Here is a 16,430-nt window from a genome sequence, read left to right on the forward strand (position 1 = left end):
ACTAACTCGCTAATATCACTCCCATTACTAACGGAAAAAGTGAAAATAGTCAGTGCCACCTTTTAGACACCCTTTAGAGTATTCAATGAACTTATGCGCAGATACTTTTAGTTAACATTTATGTCAAAACAACACTAGATAAAAAAGAACAAAGCATGAATTAGCAATGCAGCATGTTATTAACTCACTAATACCATCTCCGTCACAAACAGAGTAAGCAATAATAGTCAAAGTTGTGCCAACTCATAAATACAACATTGTCAACGATAGCATGGTATGATGTGGTCTTAAATAGATGAAGTCAATAAAGGTGACAAAATCACTCAAATGTGGCAGAAACTGTATAAAATAATGTATACAACCTGCAGAATAATGATTATACCATACAATAAATCCAAAAGGGACAATTTAAACACAAAAATGGCTGGATTTTCAGAGGTAAATTGTTCCATGTCATCAGTACAGCAGTATAGTTAATAACTAGCATCACCTGATAGTGACAAGAGTAGGTAATGGGCAAGAGTTATTGCCCCTTTGTCTCTATGAAAAAAAGACCTTTTGTGTCTTTTAATAGGGCTGAATTCATGAGGTAGCAGGCGAATATTTCTAATGTAATGTGACTGTGGAACATATTTGAAAGAGAAACTGAAGTTCTATGAAATTAAACAAGACTTCAATTTTATTTAATTAATCTGTACTAACAATGTTTCATAGTGCAATGTGCATTCTTTGACTACATGATAGTATGTTCTCATTCCGCATGCTGTAATCATTGCAGTAATTACTAACAAAATTTTGAACAAATCAAATTAGCAAATTATCTACAAAGAATAACTATGAATAAAAATATGAAACTGGAAGTATGTAATTTTTTTATTCTGACAATAGTAAAATTGATTTTCTATCTTTGCTTGAAAAATGGCATCTTATTTGGATTAAAGATTTGACTGGTTCCCTTCTGACAAGATGGTACCTCTTGTTCCCTGGATACTGGAGCATCAACCGAGAAGAGTTCCAAGAGAGAGTTTAGGAAGCCCTGGTCAACCTTTACCTGCATTTCCTGCACCAGAACTTTGAAATACCTGCCAAAGAATATAATTACTTTGTGGATTTTTATAATGGGTTTTTATAAGATACAAAATGTGTAAAACAAGTGGAATAATAAAGCACACTACATGGTACTTGCTGTAAGAAGTTGATTGAATATTTCATAGTTTTATATATTTCATATGTTTCAAGTCCATAAATGCACAAATTTAAAATTTTCATGGACTAAGCTGCCTTGTTGGATCTTTTGGGGTATCCAAGGCAAAAGGGAACACTTGATTGTGGAAGAGGGCTGAAAAATGTTATTTTATGGCCCACTCAGATGATGTGAAAACCCCACAGCTCCTGGGGCAAGGACGTTTATACACTGTGGTAAAATGTTGGAGCCTTCCCATTATTAAACTATCATTAAAGGAAAGCAAGAGCATGACAACATTTCTGCAAAATGGAAGCTTGTGAGAAGAAAACTGACTGAAATCGGTCCTTATCTCCCTGCAGTTTGCTGCCACTTATTCTAGGAATCAGAAAATTTCTTATTATTCTAGGAATTAGAAAATTTCTTAAGAGTAATGTTTAGAGGAGAGTTTCTCCATTTCCCTGGTCCCATTTCAGACATGAAGGAAAGGCGTTGGGTTGCTTTACTTATGTCGATTGGAAAGAAGTTCCCCCACAATCTGGAAGCGGACAAAAACAGCTACAGAATATATGCCTGTTACAGGATTAGTTAACATATCAAAACAAAAAAGGAGTTTTAAGTTTGATATTTGCTCACAGAAAACAGATGCCCATGATAGGGCCTGAAAAAATAAAACCATGCATAAAATCGAACCATTGTGTGACCGGGGGAAATGGACACGGGTTGCACTATATGCCCAATTAATGTTGTGCTACATCATCATGGGGGAATAAAATATCAAACAAGGTCGGTTCAAGAAAAACCTGTATTCAAGCTGCATATGCAATTCTAATGCCTTAGTGTGACTTCTGCAAAAATATTTAATGCGACTAAGAAAATTAAGCCAGCCTGATCATGAAAGAATATACATTTCAGTCCATGCAATAGAAATTATGAATAAATACGTACTTGACTTGAGACACCTTGCTATGTTCATGTTTTCTAACCATCAAACTAATCTCGGTGAAAGGCTTGGGAACTGAAATGTGCAAAAGATTCATGATAAATATGTCAGCTGTGGTCTGATGAGAAGCAGAAAATTATCGATTGATTATGCATGAAACAGGCAATTCCCAATGGAAGATTCTTTGAGCAGTAAATACTATAAATCAGTAGACTTTTGTTGAGGTAAATATTGAACTTTATGAACCAGTAAAGCTCATACTAACTGAGGCAGAATGAAAGACAATATAACGGCCTTAATGGTTCATAAAACTTCATGTTCACCTCTGATAAGGTCTATAATTTTCATGTTATTGCACGATTTACTTTGAATTCATTTTCTTTCCCGAGCAATACCAAATTTAATGGATTTTATAGTTGCAACAAACCACAAAGTTAAAGATGGCTTACTTCTTCAATGAAAACAAAAGGTTCCCTTTCTGAATCCAGGAAATTAAGTACTGAAAAAAATGTAAATTTTCACAAAGGCATTATAAATGGTATCAATAAAAATGAATTCAGAGTAGTGCAAAACTTTTGAAAATGTTTTGAGAACAGTGAAAATGTTATTTTATCTGCATGATGCTGCAGAATACGAGGATAAATTATTTTGTATCACATGACATTTTATATCAGCAAATAGGAAACATTCCTTGCAAGTCATATGATAATGAAAAATATCCAAAATGAATAACAGAAAGTTATCTTTCTAAATAAAATCATAAAACAAAAAGCAAAGACAAGAGTCCTGTGAATGGCACATTATACGCCTGCCCACTGTTGTCTATGAAGGCATTAGTGAAGACAAGTGTCCTGCGAATGGCACATTATATGCCTGCCTACTGTCCTCTATGAATGCATTAGCAAAGACAAGTGTCCTATGAATGGCACATTATATGCCTGCCCACTGTTGTTTATTAAGGCATTAGCAAAGACAAGTGTCCTGTGAATGGCACATTATACGCCTGCCCACTGCTCTCTATGAAGACATTAGCAAAGTATGGTATGAATCTGAAAACTGACCAAGTGGAATCAATGATATTGATAATAAACAGGTATCAACGACCCTGAACTTTGATCAAGATATGTAATCTTAAAGTGAATTTACCATGACCATGACTTCTAACTTTCAAAATTAATGTTTTTTAAGAGCAAACCATTCAGAAACTTTTGTCAAGGAACTTGCTCTAGAACAAATGTTATTCTGCAAAACCAGTTTCACCCCGATCCAAAACAACCTTGACCTTTTACCTCAAATCAACAGGTGTCTTCCAAGCATTCCACTCATGGGCTTAAAGTTATTATGCAAAATGTATCTTCTTTCAGTCATGGTGACCTTGACCTTTTGACTCCAAAATCCATTCTTTCTTACTCAATCTGCAGATTTGCTACAAACTTTGGTCAAGATTTATGGTCAAGATCTGATTTTTTAAATCACAAACCATTTTCTTCTCTCACTCACAGTGTCCTAGACCACTGACTTATAGAGGCCATATTCACACCCAAGGTGCAAACCATCCACAAAGTTTGGCATGTGTGTGTGATTTGGGTTTTTAATGTAGTTTTAACAATTGTTCAGTCATATCGCTACGATGTCTGCAGTGTGGCAGTTTATAGTGATGTCTAGCACTGGGGCATCATGCTACAGACACGTGTAAGTCTTTGGTATAACTCAACCAGGGATCAATCCCATGACCTTCTGCATCCAAGGCAGATGCTCTAACCACTAGGCCACTGGAGAGGTGGTATGGGATGCAGAATTAATGTTAGTATGCATGAACTATTTTTCTTCTTTCCGTCATACTGAACTGGGCTGTTGACTTCTTGATTCCAAAAGTGATGGTCTTCTTCAATACCCCTATTTGCAAGCCATCCACAAAGTCTGGTCAAGGAAACTAACTCCGGAAGAAAAGTTAGTTTGCAAAACATATTTTCTTCAAGTCACAATGACCTTTGACCTTTTCAGCCCATGATAATAAGCCTTTTCCATATCTGAAGTGACCTAAATACTGAATCATGTCTTCTTTACCCTAAATGCAAAATATTTATCACGTTTGGCATGGTATCTGGTGGAGACCTAAGTTTGGCATGGTATCTGGTGGAGACCTAAGTTTGGCATGGTATCTGGTGGAGACCTAAGTTTGGCATGGTATCAGGTGGAGACCTAAGTTTGGCATGGTATCTGGTGGAGACCTAAGTTTATCGAGCAGATAAAATAAGAAATGGATGCATAACATGAAAAACTCAAATATATTCACAATACTTTTACTGAGGCATACATATAAAACATGCTAAACAAATAAATGTATAGTGTCTATGGAATTTATTATGTCATGAGCATGATAAATGTACAGTGTCTATGGAATTTATTATGTCATGAGCATGATAAATTCACACAATCCAATCTCTGCCACTGCAGCTTTGACAATTAATTATTTATTTCTGCATCCAAAACTTATGTTTGTCAAAACAATAAAGAAACTGAATAAGGAACAAGTCCAGATAATTTATTGTTTGAATGAGAGAGTCCCTTACCACTATCTGCGGCTACAGATAATTTATGTTTGAATGAGAGAGTCCCTTACCACTATCTGCAGCTACAGATTTAGGTGGAGGCATTGGTGCCAGAACTGTCTGGAACACAGGTCCATGGGTCTGGTTGTCCAGCTGAAAAATAATAATAATATCTTGAGGTATTAGTGATGAGCAGATAAAAAAAAGCCCCCACCCACAACAATTTGCTCCTTGGTTCTTAAAAATTTGAACTTGTTTTGAGAAAACTAAGTTAAGATAACATGGTATCTACAGTCCATGAAAACAATTCCTTTAAGAACTTGTCAATAAAAACAAAATCTCATGTAAAGAAATGAAATTGATTGATAAGGGCCATAACTCTGTCGAAAATGCAGTAGACAAGACAAAACCCATAATGATCATATAAGTCTATGAAACAATATTCACATCAAATTACACCTGAATATGTGGAATAATTTTTTAACTATAGTGATTACAAACAACAACCCAAACAAAGAGAGGAACCTGAGTTACAAGGGCCATAACTCTGTCCAAAATGGTTTAGATGAAAGAAAAGCCATACATAAATGCATCCAAGTTTAAATGACAATACTCTTAACAACATTTCCATCATAATATACTGAATATTTCTTAATCTATATTGAATACAAGGTAAATCACACAGAAATAAATATTCTAGGGATGGCACAACAGACAAGAAATAGAAATAGCCATGGGAATGAGGTTATTATTATTATTATTATTATTATTTTTTTAATATAAACAGAACTGATTTTTGAATAGCTGTCATTGCTGATTTAATCTTCTCTAACCATTATATTATTATGCACTCCTTGCAAAGGTGAAAAAATGTGTTGAATATAATTTTGCACGTTTTTAAAATTTTATTTGTGAAGTGACCAGGATTACAATTTGTGAAGACCTAAATTTAGTTGATAAGGGTACAATGCTATCCATCATCAAAAAGATGAGATTAAACCCATAAAAGTCACATGCAGGTCTATCAGACAAGGCTAAAATTTAATTATATCAAAGTATGTTGAATGGTTCTTGAGCTATACTGGTTATTTGCAGTATCCCATGTAAGGACATAGAGAAAATTGTCATGGGTCCTAACTCTATCCAAAATGGAGCTGACAAGACAAAACACATAAGAGGTACATTTCTGAGACAACTGCATCAACATATTCATGGTTCATTAGCTGGTTACAAGAATCTTAAAACTGATTGAAATACCATCATCTACCATATGGTATTAGATTACAAACACCACTCCCTCAATAACTCGCAAACCTGCTTATAACACAGGGTCAGGTGTAGATCCCATTTTAATTAAAACCAGAAAATACCAAACAATTGATCCCTGTTTGTTGAACTTGAGGAAAATAACAATCAAAATTGGTAACTGAAATGCTTATATATTAAACAGCTCAGTTCCCCACCCCAACCCACCTGCTTTTTCTCAATGTCGGGCGGATTTTTGGGAGGTCCTTCGCTTTAAGTGCAGTTTATGTTTCTGGACCCCGTTGTGTGTGAGTTATTGAGGGAGAGGTGTATAAGGGTTGCAGAGCTGTTGTTGTCAAGTTACAACAAGTGTGTAATTGTTGTAAGGGTTGTTATGTTTACAACAATTGTGAACAAATATACAGCTGTATGGAGAAGATGAGTACTATAGCAGATTGTTCTCTCAAGACAGGTTTTACTGAATCAAAAGGTCAAATTTCCTTTGAAAATTTTAACTAAAAAAGCATCATTTATAACCGCATATGTAAAATTCTTGCCCACGGTGAATTCTGCCCACACTAATATCTTACCTGTAATTATGAATCTTTTTTAATCCCACACTAGTATCTTACCTGTAATTATTAATCTTTTTTAATCCCACACTAGTATCTTACCTGTAATTATTAATCTTTCTTAATCCCACACTAGTATATTACCTGTAATTATTAATCTTTTTTAATCCCACACTAGTATCTTACCTGTAATTATTAATCTTTATTAACCTCAAACTGGTATCTTACCTGTAGTTTATTAATCTTGGCATGGAACTGAAGCTGGTGGGGTGAGGTTTTGTACTGAACCCAGATTCCATCCTGGAAGCTGCGCTGGATTGCCCTCTTGTTTGGTTTCAGTAGCAACATCTCTGCAAAGCTCACCTCCATCTTGTTTTCCAGATTAACTTTTTCTGGTGGTTTGTTTCCATGTGCGATTTCTAACTGGTATTTCTGGAACGCTGTTTCCAAGACAATGCAGCTTTTAACATCTAAAGCCTTGAATCTCTTCCTTTTCTTTTCTTCCCAGATTATTCCAGAACTTCAGGCAAAAAAAGAACATTTTTTTAATGTTAGGGTATCTACATAATCTCACACTTTGTTTACCAGCATATTCTGAGCAGAAAGATTTTTTTGACTCTCATGCTTCATTTACCAGCATACCCTGAATTCAGCTGTTGATGTTTTGGGTTGAATGGCATTTTGCAGCACAAGATTTTCTATACAGTGTAATTCATTGAAGGTAAAACAAAGGAAAGCCCCTGTAAGAACCACCAACCCATGGGAAGCTATTGACAAGCCTTCTCACATACCCACACTGGTCATGCCCATGACTCAAAACCACACATACAGAGGTGAGATTGCAGTGATTGGTAAAGTACTTTAGACCACCTGACCAACTCGGGCCCTCCTAAGTTGAGTGTGAACTCATTTCTATTCACACGCTGTTTACTAGCATATCCTAAGTTTATTGTGAATCCAATTTCATGGGAAATATTTTAAATGATTTGCCAAAAAAATTATTTTTGGCTGTACCTATATGAAACTGGATATAATACGGCTATTACGTGAAGCAATGCATATCAATTTATAGCCCTGTTCCTGTAAAAACTGTTATTACTAGAAGTGATGCATGTCAACAAATTGCCCTGTTCCTGTCAAATCCGAGTTAATGCCTGCTTCGTTTTGTAGCCAATACAGCATGTGACAATCTCATTCAAATTTGAATTATTGCTCTTACTTTCTAGTTTAAACAGCAGGTGACACAATCTCATAAGTACGACTTACGGTTCTGATGGATTGCCATGAAACTTTGTGAATATAATATATTACGGTTATAGTCAAATCTGGGCACAATGCACTAGCAGATCTGGGTCAGGGCTGTTATATGATATACCTGGACATAATGTACTAGCGGATCTGGGTCTGGGCTGTTATATGATATACCCGGGCATAATGATCTAGCAGATCTGGGTCAGGGCTGTTATATGATATACCTGGACATAATGCACTAGCAGATCTGGGTCTGGGCTGTTGGATGATACATCTGGGCACAATCCACTAGCAGATCTGGGTCTGGGCTGTTGGCTGATATATCTAGGCATAATGCACTAACAGATCTGGTCTGGGCTGTTTTATGACATACATGAGCATAATGTACTAGCAGATCTGGGTCTAGGCTGTTGCATGATATACCTGGACATAATGCACTAGTAGATCTGGGTCAGGGTTGTTATATGATATACCTGGGCATAATGCACTAGCAGATCTGGGTCTGGGCTGTTATATGATATACCTGGGCATAATGCACTAGAAGATCTGGGTCTGGGTTGTTGGATGAAAAATCTGGGCACAAAGCACTAGCAGTTTTGGGTCTGGGCTGTTATATGATATACCTGGGCATAATGCACTCACAGTTCTGGGTCAGGGCTGTTACATGATATACCTGGTAATAATGTACTAGCAGATCTGGGTATGTGCTGTTGGATGAAAAATCTGGGCACAATGCACTAGCAGTTTTGGGTCTGGGCTGTTATATGATATACCCGGGCATAATGATCTAGCAGATCTGGGTCAGGGCTGTTATATGATATACCTGGGCATAATGCACTAGCAGATCTGGGTCTGTGCTCTTAGGATTATATATCTGGGCATAATGCACTAGTAGATCAAAGTCTTTGCTCTTTACAATTGATATGCATTATGCACAGATATCAGCTTTCTGTCTCAAAAGTTCACAATTACTGCATATCCTCACTTGCAAGTAGAATCCAACTACAAGCAACACAGACCCTGATCTGCCAGTGCATTATAATAAGTTTTTTATTTAACTGATTAGTTCTAACAAACTGCACAGACCCAGATCTTCCATTGATACAAAAGCAGATCTGAATCTATGCAGTTTGAAGTTGGATCTGATCTGTAAGTGAGTATATATGTTAGTACTGTGCACCATGTATAGTTCCAACTTTTGTAGCCATAGGCATCAGCATGTGGATTGATCATGCCTACTCAGACTACAATAAAATTTTGAATGCTGGGTAAAACTGTCATGGCTAGTTTTGAATGCTGGGTAAAACTGTCATGGCTAGTTTTGAATGCTGGGTAAAACTGTCATGGCTAGTTTTGAATGCTGGGTAAAACTGACATGGCTAGTTTTGAATGCTGGGTAAAACTGTCAAGGCTAGTTCTGAATGCTGGGTAAAACTGTCATGGCTAGTTTTGAATGCTGGGTCATGGCCAGTTTTGAATGCTGGGTAAAACTGTCAAGACTAGTTTTGAATGCTGGGTAAAACTGTCATGGCTAGTTTTGGATGCTGGGTAAAACTGTCGAGGCTAGTTTTGGATGCTGGGAAAAACTGTCAAGGCTAGTTTTGAATGCTGGGTAAAACTGTCAAGGCTAGTTTTGGATGCTGGGAAAAACTGTCACGACTAGTTTTGAATGCTGGGAAAAACTGTCAAGACTAATTTTGAATGCTGGGAAAAACTGTCAAGGCTAGTTTAGAATGCTGGGTAAAACTCGTGGCTAGTTTTGAATGCTATGTAAAACAGTCAAGGCTAGTTTTGAATGCTGGGAGAAACTGTCAAGGCTAGTTTTGAATGCTGGGTAAAACAGTCATGGCTAGTTTTGAATGCTGGGTAAAACTGTCAAGGCTAGTTTTACAGCTATAAATAATTACAAGTAATCAAACAGTTTTTAGTGATAGGTATCTCAATTTATTAACCAATAATAGTGACCCTCTTATTCAGATTTTTTTTCTGAAAACTGTACCTTAAAAACCCCATGTAGGCCACCTCTTTTTTTCTGAATACTGTACTTTTAAATCCCCATGTAGGCCACCTCTTTTTTCTGAATATTGTACCTTTAAAACCCATGTAGGCCACCTCTTTTTTTCTGAATACTGTACCTTTAAATCCCCATGTAGGCCACCTCTTTTTTTCTGAATACTGTACCTTTAAAACCCATGTAGGCCACCTCTTTTTTCTGAATACTGTACCTTTAAAACCCATGTAGGCCACCTCTTTTTTTCTGAATACTGTACCTTTAAATCCCCATGTAGGCCACCTCTTTTTTCTGAATACCATGTAAACATAATACAGGCCACCTCTTTATTTGGAATACCTTGTAATCCCAATGTAGGCCACCTCTGTTTCCTTATCAGTGTTGACAAGAGACAACCCAAGTCCATGAATTTTCACATTGATTTCCTGTTCAATTTGCTCCAGCTCTCCAGCCTGAAATCATTTTAAAATAAAAACTAGCAAAATGTTAAGTTCTTTAAATAATTTTTAAAAAGGATCCCAACTATGGACATAGCAGTTTACTAACATGGTCATTCCGAAAAGAGCTGTTCAATGCTCTGTAATGTGTGGTGATGTAGCAAATTGCATTTTGTGGCTTTAAGTGTTGGGATCCCCAAAAGATTATATTGTTTTACAAGCAGATAACTATATTCTGCATCCCAAAAACTTACATTTGTTATGGCAAATTTATTAATTTAAAACAATAATATTTATAGAAATTTCCATATATTATTAAAAGAAACTATAGGAATTATAACAACACTGTATCTTGCTTGCCAACAGCACTTAGATGTTTTTGGTATATGACTTTCAAAACTTTTAACTCAAAATCTGGCAAGACACACACAAAATTTCTTTCCTGTTTTGTTCTGTGTCAGCAAAAATAACAAGTTAGATGTGGCATACAAATGCCGCAATGCATCCGTAGACCCTATCCACATCTGCCAACCTAACTAAACAATTGTCAGTAAGGCAGTCAATTTGTTTTCCTTAAGTGAGACCAGTTTTCAGTAAGGTGTAACAAAATATGATGTACTGCTAATATCAAGCCGTAAAACATGCATTTAAAAGTCCAGAAGTGTGATTTAACACAGATGCAGTGAAACATTGTGTTTCACTTTAAAAAAATTATAATATACTTGGACCTTAATTATCTCCAGTACAGTTCACAAACCTTGGTTCGAAGCCAAATTAAGCTCAATGGCTTCCTGCTTTCAAATTTAAGCAATTCTTAAAAAATGTTAAAAGTTCATATGGTAACAGCAAACATCTTCCCGCCATGAGACATACTCCACTGAACACATGATGTCCAATAAACTGTTGCACTTCTTGCTATTTTCCCCAAGAACCTGAATATTCCTTTTAGTTCTTCTGTACTGACTATTAAAGCATTTTAAGAGTTTTGTTGTCCCTTTCATCCAGAAAATGTATCCCTTGTTGGATGCCATTCTCTTGTCAGAAAATTCTAATAAGAAACAGACCAATTATGCAAAGTTAGGCTGGTTTCCTGAACAATAAAATACCTGGATCCAAATCAATCATAAAACAGCCAGTATATTATTGATTTTACTGCAAATGTAATTATGTAATTTGTGTTCTTATTCCGTAAGTTCTGTTTCAAGGGTCACTTCTGTAAGACTTGTGGCAAATTGTAAAGGTTAGCAGGTCTGCCCATCAAACAAGTTAATTTCCTGACTGAAAAAACTGTGAACTGTCTTATATTTGTTACAACCTCCTGGCCCCCATTTTATTTCTTTGAATATTTTCCACTAAAGAGTGTGAATGGAATGGTTTTAAAGACAGAGATTTACAAATGTTGATTTGGCATCTCAATGCATACCAATATGCAGACATCAGTGACACACCATCAAAATTCGAGTCTGGATGTTCGATACAGAAATGATTTCTGGACATCTGCAAGATTAAGGGCATGAGAAAAAAAAATTGTGACTGTTTTCACAAACGAACTTCGTAACATACCTCCTGTGCAAGTGTGGCAAGAACAAGGTCCTCTGTTAAGAGTAGTACCCTTTGCATACCGTCCAGGAATGATACCCAGTAAACCTTGGTGTCCGAGTTGTAGAAAAATTCACCTATGCCATCCTACAAAGTCAAATAAATATTTTTATTAGCATTTGACAGGAAAGAAATGTAATTTTGACAGGGAAGTTTTTGATAGGAAAGTAATGTAGTTTTGACAGGGAAGTAATTTAGTTTTGACAAGGATGTTTTTGTGAGGAAAGTAATGTAGCTTTTACAGGAAAGTAATGTAGTTTTTACAAGGAAAGTAACTTAGTTTTGGCAGGAAAGAAATGTAGTTTTAAGTAATGTAGGAAAGCAATGTAGTTTTCACAGAGAAGTAATGTAGTTTTTACAAGGAAATTAATGTAGTTTTGACAGGAAAGTAATGTAGTTTTAAGCAATGTAGGAAAGTAATGCAGTTTTTGCAAGGAAAGTAATGTCATTTTCACAAGGAAAGTAATGTCATTTTCACAAGGAAAGTAATGCATTTGTACAAAGTAATGTGGGTTTACAAGGAAAGTAATGAAGTTTGTACAGTAATGTAATGTAGTTTTTACAAGAAATGTAATGTAGTTTTTACAAGAAAAGTAATGTAGTTTATACAAGGACTGCAATGTAGTTTCTACAAACAAAATGAAGTTTATACAAGTAATGTAGTTTTACAAGGAAAACAATGTAGCTTACACAAGGAAAGCAATGTAGTTTATACAAGGAAAGCAATTCAGTTTAAACAAGTAATATAATTTATACAAGTAAAGTTGTTTTTAGAAGGAAACCAATAGTTTATACAAGGAAAACAATGTAGCTTATACAAGGAAAGCAATGTAGTTTATACAAGGAAAGCAGATTTTACAAGGAAAGCAATGTAGTTTATACAAGGAAAGTAGATTATACAAGGAAAGCAATGCAGTTTATACAAGTTGTAGTTTATTCAAGTAAAGCTGTTTTTAGAAGGAAAGCAATGTAGTTTTTACAAGGAAAGCAATGTACTTTATACGAGGAGAGTAGTTTTTTTTTTTACAAGGAAAGCAATGTAGTTTATTGAAGAAAAGCAATGTAGTTTTTACATGAAATACCACAATTTATTTTTTAGCCTATCAGGAAAGTGATAAGTAATTTCAAACTATCAGTACTGATTGCTGTCCCATATAAGGAGATATCCTTAAACAAAGATTAAACTGTTTTCCTCAAAGCAAAAAGGATTATATTTTGTTCTTACTGACCTAAAATCCATCATAAAAAGTACAGATCTCCCTCAATGTAATACCCTTCATTGTAATGTAATTCTGGATATAATGCAGTACAGATCTCCCTCAATGTAATACCCTTCACTGTTGTTGTTGTTCTAGGGTTTAACGCCATTTGTCAGCACAAGATAGGCTATACATGGCAGCCAGTATAACTGGTGGAGGAAGAACCCTGGAAAACCCAGGGAAGAACCACCGACCCACGAGAAGCTACTGGCAGGCTTTCCCATGTACCCACGCTAGCCGAGCCTTGGACTCGAACCCACACAGACTGAGGTAAGATGGCAGTGATCTGGAACGGTGAGCACTTTAGACCACTCGAGGCCCCCCCTTCATTTTAATGTAATTCTGGATATAATGCAGTGCTTCTAAGGACCCATTACCGAAACGATACAAATTTTAAAAAAAATTAAAATTAAAATTAAAAAATGTTTTTAAAATCCATTAGCTAAGTGAAAGCACTGTAACTGGACTGGTCCTAGTCTATTAAATATGCAACAATTTGGTTTAAAAATAACAACAAAAAGTTCCAAATTTAATCTTTAAAACATTATTTTTGACAAATTAAATACTATGAACTGAAAAATATACCTAATGCACATAAACAAAAAAATGTACGATTACAAGTATAGATATATTCTGTTTATCCCATGCCCAATGCATTCTTGCTTAACACAAATGCATTGATGAAATTTTTAATAATTCTTGCTATACTACACTTTGGTTCATAAAATGGTCAGCAATTATGAACACAAACTACCATATTAAAATCAGGGAGAGCTATATATCCTTTTGTGATGGAAAATGATTTTACAAAATTAATTTCCTAGGAGTTAAATTGAATATTGGCTTGTTTGAAAACAAAGACAGGAATCACATATTATACAATTATACATCAACCAATATAATGCAGTGTTTCCATTTACCCTCATCTGCGCATCAGAGATCACCAAGGTATTAATTTTACCCCCAGTTTTGACACCAACATTTGTTTTTTTACTCAATGTGACCCCCAAGTTCTAACACCAAAGAGGAGTACTGACTCTCAATCTTGCACCTCTACAGGATACACTGACAATGGCAGCTACAATGGAAAACTACTGCTATCAGCAATACAGGTTTATCACAAACGGGTGCGATCAGCAACAGGCGTATAAAAATGGGCTACTATCAGCAGTAGGTGTATCAAAACAGGTTACTATCAGAAATAGGCATATCAAAATGTGCTGCTATCAGTGACAGGCATATCACAAAGGGCTGTTATCAGCAATAAGCATATCAAAACAGGCTATTATCACTGATAGGCATATCACAAATGGGCTGTTATGGAAATCAGTCATGAGGATGATCAATCAGGGGGAATAACTCATGAAATGACTTGCGGAATGCTGCAAGTCAAACTCATTGAAGATCTCATCAGCAGTGAGCTTCCTATAAAATTTTGATTCAAATCCAAAACATTAAAATATGGAAACAAAAATTGGGGTATGAGTAATCAGGGGCCATAACTCCTGAAAATAATGACACTGAGGCTGACAACCTAACTCTCCTGTAGTCTGATAAACATAAAGCTGCAAATCACATCTGGTAAAAATAATACCAGTAAAGCCAGCTCATGTGAACTAAATAAATGATGGACATGATTACAAAAGGAGTATGAAATAAAAATAAAATACAATCAGTTAATTCTTATTCAATGTTGACCGATTTTTTAAATTTTTAGAGTCAAAACTAGAAACATGTGTGTGACTTGGATTTTTAACATAGCTTTAAAAATATTTCAGTCAAACTGCCATGATGTCTGCAGTGTGGCACTTTATAGTGATGTCTAGCACTGGGCATCATGCCACAGATATGTAGCATGATGTCCCACCCAGTCACATTATCCTGATACCAAGCCAACTAATCCTAACACTAACCTCTTAATGCTGAGTGTCAAGCGAGGCAGCTGTTAGTACCATTTTTGTAAGTCTTTGGTATGACTCAGCCGGGGACTGAACCAGCAACCTCCTGCATCAAAATTAGAAATGAACCATGCTGCCATTTGACGCCACCAATCCTTATTAGGTCATTCAAAACATTCCTGACACCATGATTAAGTGTTTTTTCTATACAGTCTTAACAATAACTAATATATATTCATTGATGCTTAATGTTTTACTTAAAAGATGAATCAGTAAAATTATATACTAGAAAGAGTCTCTTATATAACCAAGGAACAAAATTTAGTAATTCAAAGGGAAAGTGGCTGATAGAACCTGTGATAAGTCATTTTTCTGATCCTTCATCTCTCCACAGGTCCAGATCAGTTCTCTCTTCCCCAGCGAGTCCTCCCATGCATACAGCTGTGCCATCAATGGCATCAGTACATGGATAGTTTTCACTCCACTGAAACAAAAAACAAATTGTACAATCCTTATCATTGTCATCATTATTTTTAACATTGTTATTTTAATCCTTACTGTCATCACTGTTATAAACACCATTATTGTCATCATCACCATCATCTGTAAAAAGTAGTTATCATAAATTGCCATTGCAGTGTCTTTATGTTGAATTTGACATGACAATGATATTAGCCAGACAGTATCAATTTGAAAGATCCTATTTATTTGAGATATGTCAACATACTGCCCATGTCGATCAATTTCCAATTTACTGTAATTTATAGTATATTTACAATAATGAGAAATGCCCCACTCTTCCCATGTCAATCAAATTTCATAGTTTAACTGTAATAAAGTGTGGTATGTTTACAATACTGAAATATTCTCCATAACATCCATGTCAATTCATTTCCAATTTACTGTAATACAGAGTAGCATGTTTACAATATTGAGATATACCCCACTGTGCCCATGTCAATCATTTCCAATTTACTGTAATATATAATACATTTACAATTCTGAAATATGCCCCACTCTCCCAATGTCAATCAAATTTCAAAGTTTAACTGTAATAAAGTGTGGTATGTTTACAATATTGCGATATTCCCCATAACATCCATGTTAACCCATTTCCAATTTACTGTAATACAGGTAAAACCCATTGTAACCCAATTCATTATCATATGATTCCGCTTATAACGCAATGGCAGCATGGCTCCCATTTTTTAATTTCAGGTGACCTCTTTTTTTAACATGCTAAATACATGCTCTTGGAAAAGCCAATTATTTGTATCCCAAGCAGATTTTTATCGCAGCACTGCTCTTTATGTTGCCTTAACTTCATAAAGTTTCTAAAACATATTGTGATATATGATCAAGTTAAAACTGATGACATTGAAATTTCAATGCACATTTTCTATGGGGAAGTGTTTAGAATTTTTTTTTTTACATGATCCCACTTATATCACGATGTTATTCTTTGGACCCCGAGCATCGT

At 35.5% G+C, this 16,430-nt stretch overlaps 1 protein-coding gene across 6 annotated transcripts in view; it reads right to left on the minus strand.

The window, feature by feature from the left end:
* The window catches only part of LOC149792919 (intermembrane lipid transfer protein VPS13A-like), a 345,749-nt gene that overhangs the window by 40,736 nt on the left and 288,583 nt on the right, over positions 1-16,430 (minus strand). For all 6 annotated transcript variants that reach the window (XM_089966749.1, XM_089966747.1, XM_089966746.1 and 3 more), the window contains 7 exons: positions 15,305-15,434; positions 11,758-11,880; positions 10,097-10,209; positions 6,724-7,015; positions 4,750-4,831; positions 2,132-2,201; positions 974-1,082 (listed from right to left, as the gene is read on the minus strand). In XM_089966749.1, the coding sequence (XP_089822875.1) occupies positions 974-1,082; positions 2,132-2,201; positions 4,750-4,831; positions 6,724-7,015; positions 10,097-10,209; positions 11,758-11,880; positions 15,305-15,434 (919 nt within the window). The remainder of the gene's footprint in view (positions 1-973; positions 1,083-2,131; positions 2,202-4,749; positions 4,832-6,723; positions 7,016-10,096; positions 10,210-11,757; positions 11,881-15,304; positions 15,435-16,430) is intronic.

Source organism: Sinohyriopsis cumingii, chromosome 8, assembly GCF_028554795.1.
Source record: "Sinohyriopsis cumingii isolate HCF-2022 chromosome 8, ASM2855479v2, whole genome shotgun sequence".
Lineage (NCBI taxonomy): Eukaryota > Metazoa > Mollusca > Bivalvia > Unionida > Unionidae > Sinohyriopsis > Sinohyriopsis cumingii.